The 25,754-nt window shown below is 41.6% G+C and overlaps 1 protein-coding gene across 1 annotated transcript in view; it reads left to right on the forward strand.

The window, feature by feature from the left end:
- Positions 1–25,754, forward strand: part of LOC114228041 (uncharacterized) — a 118,052-nt gene that overhangs the window by 1,089 nt on the left and 91,209 nt on the right. Inside the window, exons 3-4 of the mRNA XM_054726066.1 lie at positions 782–931; positions 2,246–2,422. Coding sequence (XP_054582041.1) covers positions 782–931; positions 2,246–2,422 — 327 coding nt within the window. The remainder of the gene's footprint in view (positions 1–781; positions 932–2,245; positions 2,423–25,754) is intronic.

Here is a 25,754-nt window from a genome sequence, read left to right on the forward strand (position 1 = left end):
TGTATTTTTTACTATGGACACATAGTGAAATGCTTAAGAGTTAGACTGCTAGGCCTTAGTTCCCATATTTTATCTTAATCCTTTCAGAACTCAATCTTTCATACTTTTAATTTCTAATGCAATCACGTGTTACCACACACCTAATGTTACACATCCTTCTCTGAACTTTATGCCATTTTTTCAAAGCACAGGTATTATTTCTTTTATATGCCTTCATTTTCACATCCCCTTTAATTATTCCCTCACATTTTGCAAATATACTAACTACTCTTAGTCTCAAAGAGTATATTCTCAGTAACAACATTCCTTATCTAAACAACATAATATATAAAGCACATAAATATATCACTATTGATAATGCAATCTACATACATAAATGTGTGCTGAACTAACAGACATAAAGCACACACAACTTTAACCTTTTCAATCACACAAAGTTCATCCCACTTCACATTAGCAAATACCAAATCAACCTTACATTAAACCTTAACCCAGTTTTAACCAACACATTATGCATTTAAACAGCAAGCACATTACATTCAAATAACACTTTGAAACCTAATTCCACTGATATTCACAAAACACACCGTTTAGCAAGTTTGCTTATAGTTTGGAGTTAATGGAATTTGAAATGGAAAGCTCGTATTAATTTCTATGCGAAGAGGTGTCATGTGTAGTAATGATGTCTCACATGTCATGTCCACTCAACATGTAATTTTTGAATTGACACAGACCTCGGCAGATGCCTCATCTCAATGTTCTACTTTATTCCATTGCCCAGGACGCTGCGTCAGCCAAGACAACGTGCCTCAGCCTGAGTTGCCCGTGGAGGCCGCAGCCTGTAGTCAGGCAGCAGGAGAAAAGGCTGCCTTCTCAGAACATCTTATTGGTGTCTCCACCCCATCCAAGCGTCCCCGTCTTGATGAGGATGGTAAGGAATACACAGGTGGGATCTGAGTTTGGTCAAGAGATGTAGCTCAGTTCCTCAGTCTACTCTCTATTAGTTCACTTTCCCCTCAAAAACAGGAAAGGGGCTTTAGGGCAGAAGGACCAGTACTAAGGCTTCTGCAGAGGGACAAGTAGGGAGTGTGCCTTCCAGAGCTGGGCTCAGTCCTTCAGCACAAATCCCCATGCACACTGGGACAGCTATGGCTGAGGTAGAGCACAGTGCTGACATGTGCATGGGAGGTTACTCAGAACCTTCCCCTCAGATGAGCACAAACACAGATCTTCACACTCTCTCTCACATCTGTCCTCCTTCATAGCAGGTAAGGCCCCATTTCTGCTGCTTTTCCCTTGTTCTCTCGTATACACAGGCCTTCCCTCCTCATCTGTCTTTCCCATTCTCTGGCAGCATTACCAGGTGCACTCTTACCTTCATTCCTTCACACAATTACTTTCATATTCACCCATTTACACACTGATTCCATAAATCTACATCCACTATATTTGTGGAATTTATTCATGTTGTGTATGATGTTAATTTTATTCCTTTTTGGTACATGTGTATCATTGCATGAATATTATATTTTCATTGACTATAATTATCTGATCATTAGGGTTGCTTTCAGTCTGAACTGCTTGAAAAAGTGATGTTGTGGGCATTCTATTGCATGTATTTTTCACTATGGACACATTTCTATTTGGTGAATGCTTAGGAGTTAGACTGCTAGGCCTTAGTTCCCATATTTTATCTTAATCCCTTCAGAACTCAATCTCTTTAGGTCAAACTCACATAGATAACCTCTTTAGGTCAAACTCACATACCCTAAAGGATAGGAACTCTCATCTCTTGTGCCCCTAACTGACCATATCACTTCATCCACCAGGCCTGAGACCTTCATGGAGCTGACCACTCTGAGAGCACAGACACACCTCCCCTAACACTCTCTATCTCACTGTCTCACAGTAAAACATGTACCACTCCTGCACTGTTCACATGCGCTGTCACACCACATAACAAGCATGCACTCACCCATTTGCCATCCTCTTTTAGCAACATGGAACACTTCCCAGATATGTCCAAGAAGAAACATACAACTCTACATGAACATGCTAATCATCCCCATTCTTACAGTTATACCATGTAAATACCTCAAATATAGCACAGCACACATAGAATTCTGAAGTATCACATATATATCTATTTTCACTTCACATGGTCACATATTGCATTTGTACCTTCACTCCTACAGTCATTACATATATTTTCTAATCTTTTTATGTTTCAAATTTTCTTTCCTAGAGATCAAGGAGCTGCCTGTATCCCAGCACTCGGAGCAAACGGAGGACTCCTCTGACTATTTACAGACCTACATTCCGTCCCATGCACTTAATAAGAACGAGCCCTTTCAGTCCCCAGTACATGGGACAGATGTGAGGCCCATGAAAATGTACTATATGCGTGTACAATTGGAAAGGGGTGTGGCCGTCTTATTCCATACAAAGGAAGGGTTGGTGCCTCCCTCAAAAAAGATCAAAATGGAAGAAATGACCTATCTTGGAAAGGTCCATAAAGATGTCCCTTTCTCTCACATGTCTGAGAAGAAACACCTAATTGCCCGTGAGCCGATGTTAGACAGCAGAGCCCAGGAGAAAAGGGGGGAGGCTGACAGGCCAGCACAGCCCCCAGCTGTAGGCGGGTATCCCAGCGCTAAGACGCCCGAGTGGCTGGTGGCCCTGGACAGTGGGTTCAGGTGCATGGCCTGCTGCCGGGTGTTCCCCAGCCTAGGAGTCCTCCAGGAGCATGTGGAGTGCGGGGTCAGGGAGGGCTTCAGCTGCCATGTTTTCCATAGGGCCATGGCTCATCTCAAGTACAAAGAGCGTATGAGGAAGAAGAAGGAGAAAAAAAAGAAGGCAACGTTTAGATTCTAGAAGGAAAAACATTTGGCATGAAGACAAACTTGTACAACTAAACAGACTGTTTTTCAGCCCCTAAAAGAGAGGAAGTGAAGGTTAGACTCCACTGAGGAGGCTACATTCCCTTCGAGCAGACATAGTATCCAACCTTTTTACTCACATCTACCACCACCATCTCTACACCCCTACCACCTGTCTCAGCAGACAGCCCCTTGTAATACCATCCACCACTTTCCTGAGGGACAAGAAGGCAGACCACACCATCCCAGATACTGCCTTTCCTCTATCCAAGTTTATTATATACCATCCTTGATGCATGTTTGATGCAAAATTCTGTAAACACTATAAAATTTTGATAGTACAGATTATAATTCCCATCCCCTGTACTCACCTCCACTTTTCCATGAAATTGGTCTTTGTTAAAAAAATTTACATATTTTTCTATATCCCTTTCTTTAAATGAAGATATACCTTTTTCCAATATCTCCCTCTGATGTATTGACCCTCACAATTATTTGGCTGGAAGACAGACATTATGGAGGTATAAAAAGGTACTGCATGGATGAAAGCAAAAGCAACTATAATCCACCTCTAACCGTCTATGAACTTGTGGAAACACAGGTACATATACACTTCTTATACATACATATCCATGGGGAAGGATGGAGCACACAATGAACAATTACCAGATACTCTAATATTTATATTAACATATGTGTATATATGCAGGTTTCTAAAATGTCATAGTGCATATTTAAGGTTAATAACTTTAGAAGGGTGAGAGCTATCAACTTGAAAACACTATTTCCATTTTTATTTACATGTATGTCATTTATACTTGACTTTGTACCTTTTTAACTGTCAATGTTAATTTTTCTCTCCCATCTTCAGAGGGTAAGAAAAAATGAAAATTCAAAAAGTATTATTTCTAATTCCAAAAACTATAAGGGAGAATGGAAATTAAAATAGATCCACTTTTAAATGATCTTTATAATTTTTAGCTTTTACCCTTTTGAAATTATTAAAGCTTAAACCTGTACTATGATATTTTGGATACCTTTATGTATTCATATTACATTGTCTTGTAACTTTTCATTTTGTGCTGCATCCTTCCCCATAAAAACACATGTATAAAAACTATATATGCACCCGTGTGTCCACAAGTACATAGACGCTAAGAGATGGATTACAGTTGCTGTTGTTTGCATCTGAGTATTTTTTACTTCTTCCTTTGAAAAGAGGCTCTGTTTTCTGCCAAATATGTGGGCACGTCAGACTAGTCAAGTGAGGTCATTACTTCTCTGCCTTCCTGTCATTATCCGACCCAGTTACCCCGAGTAAACATCTATCCCTGACCAATCTGTACCGATAACTTGGAAGGTAAAACAGGAGAGAGAGAGGGATTGGGGTGGTGGTAGTGGTGGTGGTGAGTTATCCTTTATTTGCAACTGAAAGTTTTTCCACTCTTCAATTCCTCTCTTTTGAAAGATCGGGCTGTTTAAACTGTGACTTTAAGTCATTAAGCCTCAGCACTAACTCTTCAATAAGATCTTGGTTTTTTTCCTCAATTAGCCTAAGCCATTGCCTGTTGTTTGTAACATGTTCTTTAATTAATTAGCTTCAACATAATAATTTCTTCCATTTGAATAGCTGAAATGACATAACCTAGAAAGGAGGAACACATTATATTCCTCTGACTTCATATTGAAACACTAAGGGATATACTGGTAGCCAGTACATATAGTCTGTCCTTGATTAATTAGGAAAGTGCATTTAGCATAGTAGCCAACATTTTTATGCACATCTACCACCACCATCTCTACAACCATCGCAGCAATATGAGCAGACGGCCCCTCTTAATACCATCTAGCACTTTCCTGAGGAAGAAGGCAGACCACACATCCCAGATACGGTCCTACCCTCTATCCAACTTTATTATACCCCCTACATATCCACCCATGAGTACACGCTTGATGCAAAAGACTGTAAGCACCTTAGAAATTTAATAATACAGATTGTAATATCCCTCCCCTCTACTCAGCCCTCATATTTCTATGAAAGTATTTTGTTAGGATAGCATGTACTGGAGCCTAGCATGTATTTGCAAAGTAAGATCTATTGATCTGTTCCATATGCAATTTTGTTTAATGAGTAAACAAATAAAATTTATATGCTACCAATTCCATTTTTGGCATTCACTATTTGTCCTTATTTTCTATATGATGGCTAATAAGTCTATTATCTGTATATGTTACACTAAGTTATTTTCCCCATTTTCTAAAAAAAAGCATGTATATATCCTGTTGAGATTCAAAATCCTCTCTATGCTTTTCATCATTTTCTGCCTCATTGCAGTATACCTAATACTAAGTACACTATAAAATATGTCTTTAAAAGTCTAGTACTTTCTACAGTGTCTACCCAAGAATGATTCCAGTATCTAAAATTATGTTTTGTATAATAAGGATAGCTTTTAATTTTCTACAAGTTAAAAATTGAGGACACTGAAAAAAATTTTTCCCTTATTATTGAGTTGTGCCTTTGTTTTAAATTCATAGCAATTTTATATTGTATAATTTTTATTTATTCATAGCAAAGTAATGTTTTGAAAGTTTTCTCTTGAAGATAGAGTGACTTAGAGTTTACTATTTTTATTAATTTTTTAAAATTATATTTTTACTAGAGGCTCAGTGCAAGAAATTCATGCACTGGGGGGTGTCCCTCAGCCCAGCCTGCACCCTCTCCAATTTGGGACTCCTTGGAGGATGTCTGACTGCTGGTTTAGGCCCAATCCCTCTCACAATCTGGGACTGCTGGCTCCTAACCACTTGCCTGCTTGGCTTCCTGATTGCCCCTAACCACTCTGCCTGCCAGTCTGATAGCCCCCTAACTGCTCCCCTGCTGGCCTGATTGACACCTAACCACTCCCCTGTCAGCATGATTGACACCTAACTGCTTCCCTGCTGGCCTGATCGCCCCCAACTTCCCTCCCTTGCAGGCCTTGTCACACCCAACTGCCCTCCCCTGCCGGCCATATTGTGACAATGTGGGGGCTGCCATCTTGTGATGACGTGGGGCGGCCATCTTGTGATGACATGGGGACAGCCATCTTGTAACGACATGGGGTGGCCACCTTGTGATGACATGGGGAGCCCATCTTATGATGCGAGGGCATGAGGGTCAATTTACATATTACCTCTTTATTATATAGGATTGATGTCAGAGAAGAAGGGAGAGGGAGAGATAGATGAAGATAGAGTGACTTGGAGTTTGCTATTTTTTATTATTTTTAAAAAATATATTTTTATTGATTTCAGAGAGGAAGGGTGAGGAAGAGATAGAAACGTTAAAGATCAGAGAATCCTAGATCAGCTGCCTGCTGCACCTTCTTCCCTCCCTGGGGATGGAGCCTGCAACCGGATCATGTGCCCTGACCAGGAATGGAACAGTGACCTCCTGTTCATAGGTCAACACTCAAAGACTAAGCCACACATGCCAGGCAGAAATGAGTTATTTTTTTGTAATCCCTGGCAAGCCATGCCGGTTTGGGCTGGAGGTCTCAGGCCACCAGGACCTCGCCCCCAAGCCGAGCCACTTGGGCTGGGGTCTCAGCCTGGCCAGGGCCCCATCCCCTGCCAGTGGTGGCAGCCTGGGGTCTCAACCATTGAGTCACACCAGCCAGGCAGATATGGAGGAATCTTAAATATTTCTTTTTTTATAATATATATTTTATTGAATTTTTACAGAGAGGAAGGGAAAGGGATAGAGAGCTAGAAACATCTATGAGAGAGAAACATCGATCAGCTGCCTCCTGCACACTCCCCACTGGGTATGTGCCCCCAACCAAGGTACATGCCCTTGACCAGAATCGAACCTGGGACCCTTGATTCTGCAGACCAATGCTCCATCCATCCGCTGAGCCAAAACAGTTAGGACTGTCCAATATGCTAAAGAAAAAAACCCCTATCTAATAAAGAGGGAATATGCAAGGGAGGGCATTTGGGGGTGACCAGGGTATCAGGGGCTGGCAGGGAAGTGGTTAGGGGGTGATCAGGCTGGCAGGCAGAGCGGTTAGGGGCAATCAGAAAGGCAGGCAGGCGAGTAGTTGGGAGCCAGTAGTCCTAGATTGTGAAAGGGATGTCTGACTGCCTGTTTAGGCCCGATCCATAGGCAGTCGGACATCCCCCAAGGGGTCCCAGATTGGAGAGGGTGCAGGTTGGGCTGAGACATACACACACACACACACACACACACACACACACACACACACGTGCACGAATTTCATGCACCGGGCCTCTAGTGATACTATATTCTGATACTATAGTATCTAGTGATACTATAGACACCACCAAAAAACTACTAGAAGTGATAAATGAATTCAATAAAGTAGCAGGCTACAAAATTAATATTCAGAAATTTTGGCATTTTTATACACCAGTAATGAACTATCAGAAAGAGAAATTAAGAACAATCCCATTTACAATTGCAAATAATAATAATGTACCTAGGAATAAATTTAACTAAAGAAGTAAAAGACCTGTATTTGGAAAATTATAATATACTAAAGAAATTGAGGGAGATAAAAATGATACATCTATTTTAAATTTAAAACCCAGAAGTCTGGGAAACCTTGGCCTTTGGTAAGAAAAGGGGATTTCTCTGCCAGCCACAAAGATTAAGATATGCACCCAACAGCCTTGGCTGGTGTGTTCAGTGATTAGAGCAGTGATTGGCAAACTCATTAATCAACAGAGCCAAATATCAACAGTACAACGATTGAAATTTCTTTTGAGAGCCGAAAACTGACTTCTGCGCATGGGCCACGAAGTTTCAATTGTACTGTACGTGCATGCCGCATGTGGTATTTTGTGGAAGAGCCACACTCAAGGAGCCAAAGAGACACATGTGGCTCTCGAGCTGCAGTTTGCTGACCACAGGATTAGAGTATCGGCACACCCACCCAAGGGTAATCGGTTGGATTACCAGTCAAGAGCATGTGTCTGGGTTGTGGGTTCCCTCCTTTCCTTCCACTTTCTGTAAAAAGCAATGGAAAAAATATAATCAGGTGAGCATTAAAAATAAAAAAGATATGCACCTATACATAACAAAATGAGATGGCTGTTAGGTAAGATTTTATTATTTTGAAATATATTGGGGTGGCATTGGTTAAAAAGATCATAGAGGTTTCAAGTGTACATTTCTGTAATACATGATCATTGTATGCCCACCACCCAAACTGAAATAATCTTCTGTCACCATATACTTGACCCCCTTTACCCTTTTCTACCCCTCCCCCACTTCCCTTCCCTCTGGTAAGCACCGTACTTTTGTTTGTATCTGTGAGTTTTTGTTTTTCTTATTTGCTTATTTGTTGTTTTAAGTTTTATATCCCACATATGTGTAAAATCATGTGGCTCTTCACTTTTTCTGTCTGACTTACTTTGCTTAAGCATGATATTCTCAAAGCCCACCCATGATGTCACTAGTGGCAGTTTTAATAAAAGTGTAGTTTATGAATGACCTTAAAATCAAACCAAAAGGAGAGTATGTTTCTGTGAAACAGGCAGGAGCACCTTCCTGAAATGACATAAGCTGGTAGAGGAAAAGACAAAGAGAACCAATTGTGAAGTACCGCAGTAGACCAGAATAATTGTTCTTAAGCAGCCTTCAACTAAGTTCCCATGTAACGGGTAAATTGTAATTATGAAAACTAATGAAATATCAAAAGTATAAGGAATGTGTTCTAAACTGAGGTTTGTGAGAATTGAATTAAAAATACTATATGTAGAAGAGAAAATGAATGAAATGATAATGTCCAATATATCACATATATAAATCTTTAAACTTAAATAAGATAGAAAAGAACACATAAACATAACAGATCAGGATAATAGTATTCTTAATATTATTATTTTTTAGTGCTGTCTTTGAATAAGGAACACTTAAAGGCTAATATATGTAATTCAATTTGACAAAAACTTCTGTGTCTCGATCAATGTAAAGAATTTATATAAAAGAACTGTGAAATTGAAATGAAATAAAAAACTCTAAATTAATATGATAATGCTGAATAAAATGTTAAACATTTGACATTAATTTTATCACTTGATGGGCAAAAGAGAATACTATGAAATATGTATTCAGATTAGGTGAATTAATGATAACATATAATAAAAATTCTGGCTATCTGTGCTCAAAGATAAAGGTCGTTTGTGCAATCCAATTAGAACTCTTTATTAAAAAAACACACGATTTAATAGGCTTTATGTTTTAGAGTAGTTTCAGGTTTACAGCAAAATTAAATGGAAGGCACAGAGATTTCTCATATATCCCGTCTCCACACGTGCATAGTCTCCACCATGACCAACGTCCTCCATCAGAGGAGTACATGTCTTACAACTGATGACTGCGCACTGATGCATCTTCGTCATCCAGAGTCCACAGTTTAACCTTGGGTTCAGTCTTGATATTGTGTAAGTCATGGGTCTGGACAAATATATGACATGTATCCAACATGATAGTGTCGTATGCAGTAGTTTTACTGTTCTAAAGCCCTCTGTGCGCTGCTTATTCATCCCTCCCCTCCTCTATCCCCTGGAAATCATTGATATTTTTACTGTTGCCATACTTTGCCTTTTCCAGAATGTCATATATTTGAAATTAAACAGGGTGTAGCCTTTTCAGATGGACTTATTTCACTTAGATATAGGCATTTGTTTTCTCCGTGTCTTTTCATAACTTAATAGCTCATTTCTTTTTAGTGCTGAATAATATTTCAATGTCTCAATGTACTAGAGATTATCTGGCCATTCACCAACTGAAGGACATCTTGTTTGCTTCCAAGTTTTGGCAATCTAACCTAATAATACCCAAACATGCAAATTGACCGCACCTTCGCTATGCCCACAGCCAATCAGAGCGAACAAGATGGCGGTTAATTTGCATATGCGGGTGCTGAGCAGCCTGAGTCCTGTAAACGTCCTCTGGACCCAGGCTGCTCAGAGCCTGTAGGCCTGCGCTTAGGTCCTGAGCGGCCTGGGTCCCATAAACATCCTCCGGACCCAGGCGGGATCGCTTAGGTCCTGAGCCGCGGGGACCCCAGAACTCCCCCTGGCCACTGGGAGCCTTGGTGGGTGGGAACATTCCCGCGTCGCCATAGCGACGCGGGAATGTTCCCGCCCCCAAACACTTGCAGCAGTCTGGGGTCTGGGACCTAAGTCACTCAGAGCCTGTAGGCCCGCGCTTAGGTCCTGAGTGGCAGGGGCCCCAGAACGCCTCCTGGCCACTGGGAGCCTTGGTGGGCGGGAACATTCCCGTGTCGCCATAGCGACACGGGAATGTTCCCGCCCCCAAACACTTGCAGCAGTCTGGGGTCTGGGAAACATCCTTCAGACCCAAGCCTCTCAGATCGTGTAGGCCTGCACTTAGGTCCTGAGCAGCCTGGGTCCCATAAACATCCTCCGGACTCGGGCGGATCGCTTAGGTCCTGAGCGGCGGGGGCCCCAGAACGCCTCCTGGCCACTGGGAGCCTTGGTGGGCGGGAACATTCCCGCCCCCAAACACTTGCAGCAGTCTGGGGTCTGGGACCTAAAGCTGCTCAGAGCCTGTAGGCTGGCGCTTAGGTCCTGAGTGGCAGGGGCCCCAGAACGGCCCCCTGGCCACTGGGAGCCTTGGTGGGGCGGGAACATTCCCGTGTCACTATGTTCCCGCCCCCAAACACGTGCAGCAGTCTGGGGTCTGGGAAACATCCTTCAGACCCAAGCCTCTCAGATCCTGTAGGCCTGCGCTTAGGTCCTGAGCAGCCTGGGTCCCATAAACATCCTCGGGACCCAGGCCGATCAGAACCTGTAGGCCTGCACTTAGGTCCTGAGGGGCAGGGTCCCAGAATGCCCCCTGGCCACTTGGAGCCTAAGGGTGCAGGCGCCAAGGGGCTGGGTCCCGCAAACATCCTCAGGACCCAGGCCAGTCCGAGCCTGTAGGCCCCTTGCTTAGGTCCTGAGTGGCAGGGTTCCCAGAACGCCCCCTGGCCACTTTGAGCCTATAGGTGCAGGAGCCAAGGGGCTGGGGGCGGGGCGGGGTGGAAACATCCCCTGTCACCATAGTGCCCCCAGCCGCTTGGGAATGCTCCAGCACCAAGAGGCAGTTTGGTTCCACGCCCCCAGCCTGGCGCACATGATGGGGGGCTGGCTGCTGGCCTCTGGGGTGTGTGGAGACCCTTGGGGGCCACCACTGCATGCGGCCCAGGGGTCCCTGCATGCCCCCCAGCCTGGCGCCCATGGTCAGGGCTCATACAGGAGGCAACCAATCAAAGTGTCCCTCTCACATTGATGTTTCTCTCTGTCTCTCCCTCCCTAAAGAAAGTTGTCATTGTTTCTTGGTGAAGGGACTGGAGTCCGTGTTGATGAAAACACCTTTGTGGCTGTGGTGACTGGTAGTGGCTGCAGCAGTGGGGTGATGGGGCTGGTGCCTTCCCCTGATCAGCCCGGTTGCCTCCCACAAAGGAGAGTGGGGAGCGGGCCTAAGCCATCAGTAGGACATCCCCTGAGGGCACCCAGTATGTGAGAGGGGGCAGGTTGGGCTGAGGGACCCCCCAACCCCAGTGCACGAATATCGTGCACCGGGCCCCTAGTTATAAATAAAGCTGGTATAAACATCCATGTGCAGGGTTTTTATGTGAAAGTAAGTTTTCAACTCCTTTGGTAAATACCACGGAGTATGATTATTGGTAAGAGTATGTTTAGTTTTGTGAGAAACCATCAAGTTGTCTCCAAAGTGAGAATTATTTTTTTAACAACATGAGTGAGAAGATTTCTAACATCTCCATGGTTCATTAAGAACAATGCTGGCAAGTAATAAAAAAACAATTATTAAAATGTCTCACATTTTGCTATGCAATTCTTTTTATAAAAAAGACTTATGGAGATCAAAAATATTAAACTGCAACATTTTCCCAAAGAATAAACCATTTCAGAACGTGGTAGAATATTTTATAATACTCATGCAGAGAAGTCTACAACTTAAAACTTATTTTCTTGTTTAAAACATATAGATCTATAATTCAAATCTTTTTCAATGAATATTATAAAGAGCTTACATCTATAGGAACAATGTGAAGTGAACAACTGAATTTCACAAACTGAGAACAAATACTATATTGATATACTGAGAAGTTACAATTTGACTCATAACTTGGTTTATGAAATACATTCTGTAGCATATTGGAAGGGTTTAACACAAATTATGAACTGATCCCTTTCATTTGTCTCATTATTGCTCTATATGATATATTTCCTAGCGGCAGAACAAACTGAGTCAAGTGTGATTAAAGCAGATACTACTCCCCCTATCCCCATGGCCTGCCAGACAAACTTATTTTCATCCTAAAAGACAACTCAAATGTTCCCTCCTCAGTGAAGATTTCTGGGATCTTTTTTCCTTGCAGCCTCCATCTGTGCTTCCAGAACAATACGTACAGAGATCTGCACTTGCTGCATTATTCTGGGTGTTTGCCGGTTGTGGTTCTGTGCTCCCTGAGAGCACCTCTGCACCCAGCAATCTCTATGAAATGCTTGTGCAATGAGCAGGGAGAAAAGTGAATAATACATTTTGCTGTGTTATGACCTGACAAATAAATAGTGAAGATACAAGATTTTCAAAACCACATAATTGGTTTTCTAATTGCAAAGACTCTTAAGTTTCTGAATGAATAGTAACTGAAAGTGACTTCTTAAGAACTATCCATCACACAGATTTTCCTATATATCATTCAAATTTTCACTTTTGATTTAATGTACCATCTATTATAAAACATTCTTTATTTGTTCCACTGCTTTATGGCATACCATGTATTTTTTTCACACTATTATCTCCTTCATGAAATGCTTTTAAAAAACTATCTTTCTCATTTCTTTACCAACTAAATTTTGATATTCTAGAATGACTTGGCTTCTCTTTCTCTTTATTTTATTGACTTCAGAGAGAGGAAGAGAGGAGTAGAGAGAGACAGAGACATCAATGATGAGAGAGAACCTTCCATCGGCTGCCTCCTGCACATCCCACACTAGGGATGAAGCCCTCACCCAGGCATGTGGCCTGATCAGGAATCACACCGTGACATTCTAGCTCATGGGTAGATGCTCTACCACTGAGCACACCAGCCTGGTGAACTCGGCTTCTCTCTAAGAAAGAGTCCCACTTGCCCACAGGCTGTGCCCAAGGCTTTACCCAGAACTCAACCATCGTTCCTTGTTATTCATTATATAAATGGACTATATATTTAGCATCCAGAAAAATCAAACAAAACAGTTTGAAAAGAAAACATATGTACAGAAACCTAACTCTCTTAAAAATATGAACACACGCACACAGGTGCTTTCTGACTTACAATAGGATTACAAACCAAGTTGAAAAAAGTTATATTAAAAACACATTGAGGGAAGTGAGGAAGAAGGCGGAATAGACGGACGTGTCCTGCGACTTGTCCCGGAGCGGGTGGAGGGAGCCGCTGAAACCGGTGGAATTCAGCCCGAATTTGGCGGAGACGCAGCTGGTGAGAGAGTGCACCGAGGGCAGAGGCCTCTGGAAGGTAAGTCAAGGTCTGGGCTGGAGACTCCGCCGAGCCTCTGTGGCCGGAGGGCCGGGGAGGCTGCAGGGAGCCGGGCCCTGTCCCTGAGGACAGGAAAAGCGTCAGTCTGTGGAAAAAAAGGGGGGGGCGGGAAGGGGGACCGCGGGACCGCGGGAGGTGGGGATTTGGGACCGTGGAGTCTGGAGTTTGGACCTGAGCTGAGGCAGCTCCGAAGGGCTGGCCGGATGGTGCAGTGCCGGCAGGAGGGGACGCGGTCCCTCCTCACGCGGGGCCTGTGCCTTCTCCCACCGACCCGGTTCGTGGGACCGTTCGGATACAGACACTGAGGCTGAGGGGCGGGGGAGGGTGTGGGCTTGTGGAGTCTGGGGAGAGGAGGCGGCGTCCGGGGGAGGCGGTGGTGGATGTAGTGCTGAGTCACCGAGACCCCACGCCATTTTCTCCTGAGAGACAGCCCCGCCCTCCAGTCTGCAGGCCACCGACACAGCCGCACCCAGACCCACCTTGGGAATGCCAGGAATCCGATCCCCCTGAGGACAAGGGCGGCCTGAAGGGCAACCTTTACCCCAGCAACCGGAAGCTGACCAACAGAACAGAACGGGCAAATGGAGTCACAAGCCAGCCAGAGGAACACACCCCACTTTCTTTCTCTTTTACTTTATTATCCCTTTTTTCTTTTCTTTTCTTTTCTTTTCTTTTCTTTTCTTTTCTTTTCTTTTCTTTTCTTTTCTTTTCTTTTCTTTTCTTTTCTTTTCTTTTCTTTTCTTTTCTTTTCTTTTCTTTCTTTTCTTTTCTCTTCTCTTCTTTTCTCTTCTTTTCTTTTCTTTCTTTTCTTTCTTTCTTTCTTTCTTTCTTTCTTTCTTTCTTTCTTTCTTTCTCTCTCTCTTTCTTTCCTTCTTTTCTTCTTTCTTCTCCTGTTTTGGTTTGTTGCTTTTTAAATTTTATTTCTGTTCACATTATTTTTCATCACTATTTTTTATTTGCTATTTTTAATTTTTTATACCATTTTTGAAACCATTTTTTATTTATTTTAAAAATTTATTATTTTTTCTTCTCATTTGCTTTCACCTCATCCACTTATTCCCTTTCTACTTCCTCAATACTAAATTGAGGTCCTCCCCATATTCATCCAATTCTTAATCTTATTTTCACTATACAAGCTCAGCCTCTACAGATTTTGCCCCAATCCTTATTCCTTTGTTTTCTATCCCATATCTTTTTCACTCTCCTCCATAGCATTTGTGCTCTCTTTTCTCTGCCCTATCTCTCTTTTCTCAGGTGGTCACTTATATTGGGGTTATTGGTGTTGTGAGTACATTTGTGCTTAGTTCCCTCAGTGTTGTGTCTTGTTGAGGTGAATTTTATCTGGTCAGGCCAAGGGGCTTGAGAACAGTCACATAACCAGTCACCTGGAGAGAAACTCCATCCACAAAAGGCTCAACAACACCCCAGACCCAACTACAGAGGCAGGAAGAATGCGGCAGTGAGGGAAAGAGCAAGAGTGAGTGAGGGAGTAAAAGAGGAGCGTGTGGTCAGGTGGTGTGTGTGTGTGTGTGTGTGTGTGTGTGTGTGTGTGTGAGTGAGGCACAGTTAGATCCCACAGGACCTTCAGGGGCAGGCTAATCAGGCTCACCTAACTAGGCAGCTTCTGCTACCATTGCAAACAGTACGGGAAGGCCAGCTTGTCCTAAGGGGGCCTAACCTTTTTGAAGGGGAGAGCTGCTGTAACTGGGTTCCCAACCTCAACTCCAACCAGAGTGCCCTCAGATAACACCTGGGACTCTACAGCCACCCCTGACAGGGACACGCTACCTAGGCTGTGATCCCACAGTCAACGAGGCTCCAGCTGCCCAGGGCGCAGGCTCCTGTGAGTTCGAAAGCAGGTTCCCCTCTGACCAGCCCAACGCTTTAGCTCAGGGCACTGCAACCACGTGAACAGCAGACACGCGAGCAGCCTGCTCCTGTCCAAGGAGCAGCAGACCCGCAAACAATCCGCCACAGGCCTAAGAGCAGCAGCTTCACGTGGCCTGCCCCTGTCCAAGGAGCAGCAGCTGTGGGAGCAGCCAGTTCCACAGCAACCTCATAATCAGCCCACCCTCACCCAAGGAACAGCAGCTATATGAGCAGCCTCCCCCACCATCCAGAGGAGGCACCACTGCTGCGAACAGCACCCACCAGAGGAACCACTGCCAACTGAGAAGCAGCTGCTACCATAACCGCCCAAGGAGCAACTGCAGCCAGAGAAGCTACTGCCACCCAAGAAGGAGCCCCTGGACAGCTCGACATCTAAATCAGTCGGTGAGACCAAAAATGGGTAAACAAAGATACCCCCAAAGGAAAGAAAAGGAGGAAACACCAAAAAACAGTAAGTGAAACAGAGGAATGCAATATATCAGAAAAAGAATTCAGAATAAGGGTCATAGAGTTCATAAATAGGATGGAAGAAGAAATTAACACCTTATGCAAGAGTCAAGAAGAAATGGATGAAAAAAATCAACAACTTATGTAAGAATCAAGAAGAAATGAAGAGTGATACAGCTGCAATAAAAAACACCATGGAAAGTTTCAACAATAGACTAGGAGAAGCGGAGGACCGAATTAGTGAACTAGAAGACAGGGAAGCAAAACACAGCCAAACTGAATTGCAATTGGAGAAAAAATTAAAAGACAGGAGGAGAGCCTAAGGGAGCTATGGGACAACATAAAACGAAACAACATACGAATAATAGGGGTGCCAGAACAACAGGAAGAACAAAGGTTAGAAGAACTATTTGAAGAAATAATATCAGAAAACTTCCCTGATGTAGTGAAGAAAAAAGTCACACAAGCTCAGAGAGTCCCAAACAGGATGAACCCGAAAAGACCCACACCAAGACACATCATAATTACAATGGCAAATATTCAGGACAAAGAGAGAATCTTAAAGGCTGCAAGAGCGAGACAGAAAGTTACATACAAGGGAACTCCCGTTAGATTATCAAATGATTTCTCAACAGAAACACATCAAGCCAGACAAGAATAGAAGGAAATCTACAAAGTGATGCAAACCAAGGGACTGAATCCAAGAATACTCTATCCAGCAAGGTTATCATTCAAAATTTAAGGGAAAATAAGGAGCTTCACAGACAAAAAAATGCTAAGGGAGTTTATCATTACCAAGCCAGCAATGCAAGAAATGCTAAATGGACTGGTATAAAAAGAAGAGAGAAAAAGGTAAGAAGGAACATAGTCTCAAAAAATAAAAATGGCTACAAATAAGTACCTTTCAATAATAACTTTAAACGTAAACAGAATAAATGCTCCAATCAAAAGACATCGAGTGGCTGATTGGATAAAAAAACACGACCCATATATTTGCTGTTTACAAGAGACCCACCTCAGAAAAAAGGACTCATACAGATTGAAAGTTAAGGGATGGAAAAACATCTTTCAGGCAAATGGAAATGAAAAAAAAGCTGGTGTAGCAGTACTTATTTCTGACAAAATAGACCTCAAAGTAAAGGCCATAACAAAAGATAAGGAAGGCCATTTCATAATAATAAAGGGATCGATACAACAAGAGGATATAACCCTGATAAACATATATGCACCCAATGCAGGAGCACCCAAATACATAAAAAAACTCCTGGAAGATATCAAGGGAGAGATCGACAACAATACAATCATAGTAGGAGACTTTAATACACCACTGACATCACTGGATAAATCCTCTAGACAAAAAATCAGCAAAGAAACAGCAATTCTAAATGACTCACTAGATCAGCTGGACCTAATTGACATCTTCAGAGCATTTCACCCTAAAACCACGGAATATACATTCTTCTCAAGTGCACATGGGACATTTTAAAAAATAGACCACATATTGGGTCACAAACAAAGTCTCCCCAAATTAAAAAAGATTGAAATCATATCAAGCATTTTCTCAGACCACATGGCATAATATTAGAAATAAACTACAATAAAAACATTCCAAAAAATTCAAACACTTGGAAACTGAATAGTATGCTATTAAACAATGATTGGGTTAACAATGAGATCAAAGAAGAAATTAAAAACATCCTGGAGACTAATGACAATAAAAACACAACAATGCAAATACTATGGGACACAATGAAAGCAGTCCTGAGAAGAAAATTTATAGCTCTACAGGCCTACCTCAAAAAACAAGAAAAAATGATAATAAATCATCTAACTCAACAACTCAAAGAATTAGAAAGAGAGCAACAAGAAAAGCCCACAGTGAGCAGAAGGAAGGAAATAATAAAGATCAGAGCAGAAATGAATGACATAGATACAAAAAAAACAATACAAAAGATCAATAAAACCAAGAGCTGGTTCTTTGAAAGGATAAACAAGATTGATGAACCTCTAGCCAGGCTCACCAAAAAGCAAAGAGAGAGGACCCAAATAAATAAAATCAGAAATGAAAGATGAGAAATAACAACAGACCCCACAGAAATACAAAGGATTGTTAAAAAATACTATGAATAACTCTATTCTAACAAACTAGACAACCTGGAGGAAATGGACAGATTCCTAGAAAAATACAACCTTCCAAAACTTACTCAGGAAGAGACTAAAAATCTCAATAGGCTGATAACTATGGAAGAAACTGAAGCAGTCATCAAAAAGCTTCCAGCAAACAAAAGCCTGGGGCCAGATGGCTTCACAGGGGAGTTTTACCAAACATTTAAGGAAGAACTAAAACCCATCCTCCTCAGACTATTCCAGAAAATTTAAGAGGAAGGAACACTTCCAAGCTCCTTCTATGAAGCCAGCATCACCCTAATACCAAAACCAGATAAAGATAACACAATGAAGGAGAATTACAGGCCAATATCCCTCATGAACATAGATGCCAAAATCCTCAACAAAATTCTAGAAAATCGGATCCAGCAGTACATCAGAAAGATCATACACCATGACCAAGTAGGATTTATCACAGGGATGCAAGGATGGTACAATATTTTCAAATCAATAAACGTGATACATCACATAAACAAATTGAGAGATAAAAATCACATAGTCTTATCAATTGATGCAGAAAAAGCATTTGACAAAATCCAACACCCTTTTTTGATAAAAACTCTCAGCAAGGTGGGAATAGAAGGATCATACCTCAACATAATAAAAGCCATATATGACAAACCCACAGCCAACATCATACTCAACAGGCAAAAACTAAAACCATTTCCCCTAAGAACAGGAACAAGACAGGGATGCCCACTCTCATTACTCCTGTTCAACATAGTGCTGGAAATACTAGCCATTGCAATCAGACAAGAAGAAGAAATAAAAGGCATCCAAATTGGAAAAGAAGAAGTAAAACTGTCCTTATTTGCAGATGACATGATACTGTACATAGAAAACCCAAAAGACTCCATCAAAAAATTATTAGACTTAATAAATGAATTCGGCAGAGTAGCAGGATACAAAATTAATGCCAAGAAATCTATGGCATTTCTATACATCAATAATGAACTTACAGAAAGAGAGACTATAAAAGCAATCCCATTTACCATCACACCAAAAAAATTAAGATACCTAGGAATAAACTAAGGAGGTAAAAGACCTATACACAGAAAACTACACAACACTGAAAAAAGAGATAGAGGAAGACATAAACAGATGGAAGAACATACCATGTTCATGGATTGGTAGATTCAACATCATTAAAATGTCCATACTACCCAAAACAATCTATAAATTCAATGCACTTCCCATTAAAATACCAATGGCATTTTTCACAGACATAGAACGAACTTTCCAAAAATTCATCTGGAATAAAAAAGATCCCGAATAGCTACAGCAATCCTGAGAAAGAAGAACAAAGTAGGAGGGATCTCAATACCAGATATCAAGCTATAGTACAAAGCCACTGTTCTCAAAACTGCCTTGTATTGGCACAAGAACAGACATATAGATCAATGGAATAGAATAGAGAACACAGAAATCAATGCAAATCGCTATGCTCATTTAATATTTGACAAAGGAGGCATGAACATACAATGGAGTCAAGACAGTATCTTCAATAAATGGTGTTGGGAAAATTGGACAGATACATGCAAAAAATGAAACTAGACCACCAACTTACACCATACACAAAAATAAACTCAAAATGGATCAAGGACTTAAACATAAGACAGGAAACCATAAAAATACTAGAGGAATCTATAGGCAGAAAAATCTCTCACACATGTCAAAAGAACTTCTTCACTGAAACTGCTCCTATGGCAATGGAAGCTAAAGAGAAAATAAACAAATGGGACTACATCAAAATAAAAAGCTTTTGTTCAGCAAAGGAAACCATCAATAAAACAACAAGAAAGCCCACTGCATGGGAGAACATATTTGCCAATGATATCAACGATAAGGGTTTAATCTCCAACATTTACAGGGAACTCATGCAGCTTAACAAAAAGAAGATAAACAACCCAATCAAAAAATGGGCAACTGATCTAAATAGACACTTTTCGAAAGAAGACAGAATGAAGGCCAAGAGACATATGAAAACATGCTCAAAGTCATTAATCATCAGAGAGATGCAAATCAAAACAACAATGCGGTACCATCTCACACCTGTCAGAATGGCTATTATCAACAAGTCAACAAATGACAAGTGCTGGCGAGGATGCGGAGAAAAAGGAACCCTTGTGCACTGTTGGTGGGAATGCAGACTGGTGCAGCCACTGTGGGGAACAGTATGGAGTTTCCTTAAAAAACTAAAAATGGAACTCCCATTTGACCCAGTGATCCCACTTCTAGGAATATATCCCAAGAAACTAGAAACATCAATCAGAAAGGATATATGCACTCCTATGTTCATAGCAGCATAATTCACCATAGCTAAGATTTAGAAACAGCCTAAGTGCCCATCAGCAGATGAGTGGATTAAAAAACTGTGGTACATCTACCCAATGGAATACTACGCTACAGTAAAAAAGAAGGCGCTCTTACCATTTGCAACAACATGGATGGAGATGGAGAACATTATGTTTAGTGAAATAAGCCAGGCAGAGAAAGCTAAATATCACATGATCTCACTCATTTGTGGAATATAGTGAACAACATAAACTGATGAACAAAAATAGATCCAGAGACAGAGAAACATCAATCAGAACGTCAAACCTCAGGGAAGAAATTGTGAGGTAACCAGAAACCCAATAATGCCTGAGAACGCCTTTCTAACCATGCTAGCAATCATCGGATGTACGGTAATATTACCTGGGGAAAATGGGGAATTATTTTGGACTTATGCTCCTGACCCTTCATGGGTAAGACCCCTTACGTGGGCTGATCCCCTGACTAATGTAGTCACCAATAATACCAAACACCTTGGTCATCCAGGAGGTCCACGGGTGGGGCAAGCAAGTATAATTACACAGGGGTCTCCACCCAGCTTCCCTTTTGTATGACACAAAATCTAAACACTGCCCCTTTGTGTGTAAAATTAAAGAGAGGTTTCTGGCTTGTGTGGACAACAAAGAAAGGGTGTCACTACTATAAATACTTGCCCCCTCGAGAGGTGCAGAAAATGTAACTAAGACCTTGTCAATACAAAAAGAAATGGACAGCCAGTTTGAAAGGGAATTGCCATGGCCTAGAACAAAGAATATCCTTACATGGTATTATTCTACAATGTCATTAAAATTTTTCCCAGATTTGTGTTACCCCCATTACCTATAATAGTACCTTGCACCCTTGGGGATCAATAAAAAAGTCATCTTTATGGTGCTTGGAGACAAAGTATCATATCTTTTGATATTTTAGAATTACAACAGCATAATACATAATTATCCCAAGCAAACTTACAAACTAATACTTTGAATGTCTGGCAGCAATTTAAAAAGGACATGTAAGGATTTAATCCCTTCCATTGTGTAGAGGGCCTCCTGGGAAGGCACCTGAGCATTCTATATTGGTCCCTGTTGCCCTTTCGGCCAAGAGGGGACCCTCTTCTCACAATCCAATTGCACACAGCTGTTGCCTGAGTTTTCTGTTCATGTTGAGGTTGAAGCCTCGTGATGACTGGTACCATGGATCTGTCTCTCACCCAGTGGGGCAAGCTGGGCCCTCCCTGGAGAAGAAACCCGGGTTCCCCAAGATATGTGATCAGTGCTGGGGCCCCGTCAGCAGGTGAGGGGATCCCAAGGCAGGTGCTGGGCATGGAGGCCACGGGGACATAGGCTACCAAGGAGACAGAACCTCACCTCACATCACCCTGCTTGGCCCCGGAGGATGGCTGGTTAGCCAGAGACGGGTAAGATTCCTCAGGGAAGGAAAAACCTAAGACAGGCACAGTCGCAGAGGGGCCATCAGGAGAGAACTTGGGGGTCAACAGAGGTGGGGAATAGACAGACCCTCACCCCCGCAACATTGCAGGGGCTTGAACACTCGCCCCTTCTGAAGGAAGTCTCCTGGCCCCATGGCTGCTTAACGTCCCATGCCCAGCTTAAATCGGGACCCGGGTAACAGACAGAGACTTGGCCGACAGCAGCTGCCCTCTCACTGCAACAAGAATTGTTTGAGTTGTCTTGAACCCATGGTGTGGGGAAGTGGGTTTTTGATATCTAAATCCAGCCTACCACCAGGAATGCTCAGGGCCTACTCAAGAAGGCAAATAATCCTTTCCACTAATATTTACAGGGTAAAATAAGATTGTTGTTAGAGTAATAAATTTGACAGTAAAACAGTAGTCAAGTTTTCAGGCTAATTTAAATTGGCTAATTGAAACAAGCAAATATTCTAGAAAAATTAATAGTACTGGACAAAAAGCAGCTCCTAAAGTGTTAACTAAAATTTTTATTGGTAGTTCATCTTATGATAAAATTGCATAACATGTAATGAACTTAAAGCAGTCATATTATAGTGCAAAAATTAAAATTTAAAAGCTATCAAGACTACATTAAAAATTTTTCAAAAGCCTCCTAATATTTAAATCAAAAAAAGGGGGGATAGTAGAAGAATATCATGTAAGGAAAAATATCCTGTAAGTAAATTACATCTAGAAAATGTGTACTTTAGAAAATTAATTGTAATGCTAAAAGCAAGACACCCATGAAAAACACACATGGTGTCAAAACAAGCCAGAGGAAAATCATTTGGTCAAAAAATGAAAAAGGATCCCAAGTCAAATTTATAGGAAATATTCCTTTATTAACTTTTGGTCGAGAATATGTTTGTATATTTTCAGAAAACAACTCTGAGACCATGTGGATTCCAGCAACAGAGAGGAATAGACAGGACTACTCCAGCCATGAAGACAGAAAAGAAGCAGTCCAGAGATGGAAGACGCTGACATCACCTTGCCATACTAGCAGTCAGCAGCTGTGCGTCACTGCAGGTTGCCCAGGACCAAATCAGAGAGGGCCGGACCTGCATTACCACCATTTGTCCACCATCCAGAACTGAAATATCATTGCTGACATGTGCACATAAGGAACTGTTTGACATTGAAATTGGGTCTCAAAAGAACTGTTGGCCCAAAAAGAAACTCACTACAGACTGATTCATTTGCCTTTCAGCATAACCATTATTGCTTGTTTCATTTTCGGTTCTTATAAGTGTATTTCTAGTAGCACATGATCATTTCAATCCCCTGACAGTCTTATGAGGAGAGTCTTATTATTTGTTTTATTCTCATTTTTCCTTCTGATGAGGACATTGAAACCAAAAAGACATAAACTAATTTGCCAAAGTCAAACAGCTAAATGAGAGAGGTCAGAGGTGAAAACCAGGCAGTCTGACTGACGAAGGGCTTTACTGAGCCACCAAGCTCTATGGATTTATTTTGTTTGCTAAGAAGGAAAACGCACTTAAGATAATGACTTGCTCATCTTATTCAGCACCTGTCACAGAACTCTGAATCTGGAAACTTGATAAAGATTAGTTGGATTGAGTCAAAAAGCATTCAAGATCGTTAGGTCTATGAACTCTGAATTGAGAAAGCTGACTAAACCAACAACACTTTAAATGAAAAATAGGTTCCACTAAGACTTTTATGCCCTTCAAAGGAACCAAATAGTTATGGTACTGAATCCTGATGTCTAATAAGCACTTTTCAGCAAGGTACAGTGTTCATCTATTCCTTTTATAGAAAGTAGTAACTATATTTGCATTAAATGAGCTTGTAAAAAGGATTTTGAGTGGCTTTCAATGCTTCTAAATCTCATTAATGTGTCTGCATACATTTTATCTTGTCTCTCCATAATTTAATAGACCATTTTAGATAATCTGGGTATAAATTGTCCACCCCATTATCAAAAGAAAATAATATAAACATTTATCTATTAGGAGATAATAGGGTGTTATTTTCTTAAACAAGATTGACAGTTCTACCAGATAATTATTTCATAAAGAAAGAACCAAAAACTATTCCAAAATTAAATTATTTCTAATAGATTCCTCCTAATATTAAGTATTAATATTAATTTAATTTTGATGGTGCTCTTATCATGGTGTGGACTTTGCATACAATTTATCTGTTAGGACTGGAAGTTCCATAGGCCTCTTTGGGAGGTTAATTGAGGTAGATGTATGGCTATAACAACCTCCATGTTTTTTGTCCCGATTGAAAGTACTCCTGTTCATGTGTTATATGACATAGAACTTTATAACTTTTATCATAAATTCACGTGTGCATTTAAGCAGACGCTAGCATATTACTTAAGGGGAAAACTAACCCTATCCTTTTTACCTCTGCCTAGGCATGGTCTTCTATTCAGCACAAGCCTTGCTCGCCTCCAGCTTTCATGAACAACTCCAGTCAGTCATCACATCTTATTCAAGACTCAGTCAAGAGAAACTGCCTTTAAAGTGAACGTCTTAAAAACATTTTACCTTTTACTTTTTCAGATCAGCACAAGGGTAAGATGGGCATTCTCTCCAGCACTACTTACATTAACTTCACTTTGATGTTATAGCACTAGCTCAGACTGGAGGTCAGAATAAGAGCTTTTCCCAGTGTGGCTCAGATAATTTGACATTATCTCAAGTACTGAAAGGTTGCCTGTTCGATTCCAGGTCAGGACACATGCCCAGGTTGTGGGCTTGGTCCCCAGGAGGGGCATGCAGGAGGTAACCAATCGATGTTATGCTTTCACATCAATATTTCTCTCTCCCTCTCCTTTCCTCTCTCTAAAAATCATAAAAATGATAATAAAAATAAATGTTCTCATTATATTAATACTTAAATATGTTATATAGATTTTTGGGGGGAGGTGAAAATCTATCTCTTTTTTAAGGGTTCCCTCCTTATTGCCCCCCTCTCCAAGCTTACGGAAAAACCCAAAGCCTGGGATTGTCTGGGAGTGGAGTCAGCATGTGGGGGTACCCCTATGTTTGCCCTTTGGCCTTGGCAATGCCAACAGGGAGGGTGCATGGGGAGGCAGTCAGTAACTCTACCTGCACAAGACATGGCACTAGATGGGATACAAGGGGAGGAGGTGCCGGGTGCCAGCTCTTCTCTGGGACTTGCTGGGGCAGGAGGTGACAACCAGGGGGTGCTGCCTGGCTTGAGGCCTGGGACAGTGCATGCCCTTCCCTTGCTGGTGACCATCACTCCTCTCCTGCTGCTTAATACAGGCGCCATCTTCCACATCTCGTATTTGATTTCCTTACTTGCAACACATTTTGTTTATGTAGACCACTAGGATAAATTCCCTCCAGTTGCCACAACAAATAAGAATATTTTTGAGCCTGGCCGCAGTGGCTCAGTGGCTGAGCATCAGCCTATGAACCAGGAGGTCACAGTTTGATTCCCAATCAGGGCACATGCCCGGGTTGTGGGCTTGATCCCCAGTGGGAGCCTTGCAGGAGGCAGCCAGTCAATGATTCTCTCTCATCATTGATGTTTCTATCTCCCCCTCTCCCTTCCTCACTGAAATAAATAAAAATATTTTAAAAAATAAAATAATTTTTGAACAACCACTTTGTGTATATCTTACAGACACTGTGGACTTTAAGCCTGTACAGGTTTCTCCCTTTTTGACTGCCTGTGAGAATGTGGAAGCCTGATTTTTGGCGCATACGGGTCATTATGGCGTGATTTTGAAGCATTACTCCGGACTTCATTTTAAACAGCAATAAGATTTTGAAAATTTCTAGCTTTAATTTTTGCAATATTGTATGTCATGCACTGGTTTAAAGTGACATTTGTCCTGAATGTGTACATAGGATATCAGTAACGTCAAGTGCCATCAGGACCTTATTTACCATCTGCCTAATGATCTGACCACCAGGTTCATCAGTCTAAGCTCTCTAACCTCAATTCCTGCAATAGCTGTGCATTCTTTCTGAGGACTCTAGATACATT

This window comes from Eptesicus fuscus, chromosome 14 (genome assembly GCF_027574615.1).
Source record: "Eptesicus fuscus isolate TK198812 chromosome 14, DD_ASM_mEF_20220401, whole genome shotgun sequence".
NCBI lineage: Eukaryota > Metazoa > Chordata > Mammalia > Chiroptera > Vespertilionidae > Eptesicus > Eptesicus fuscus.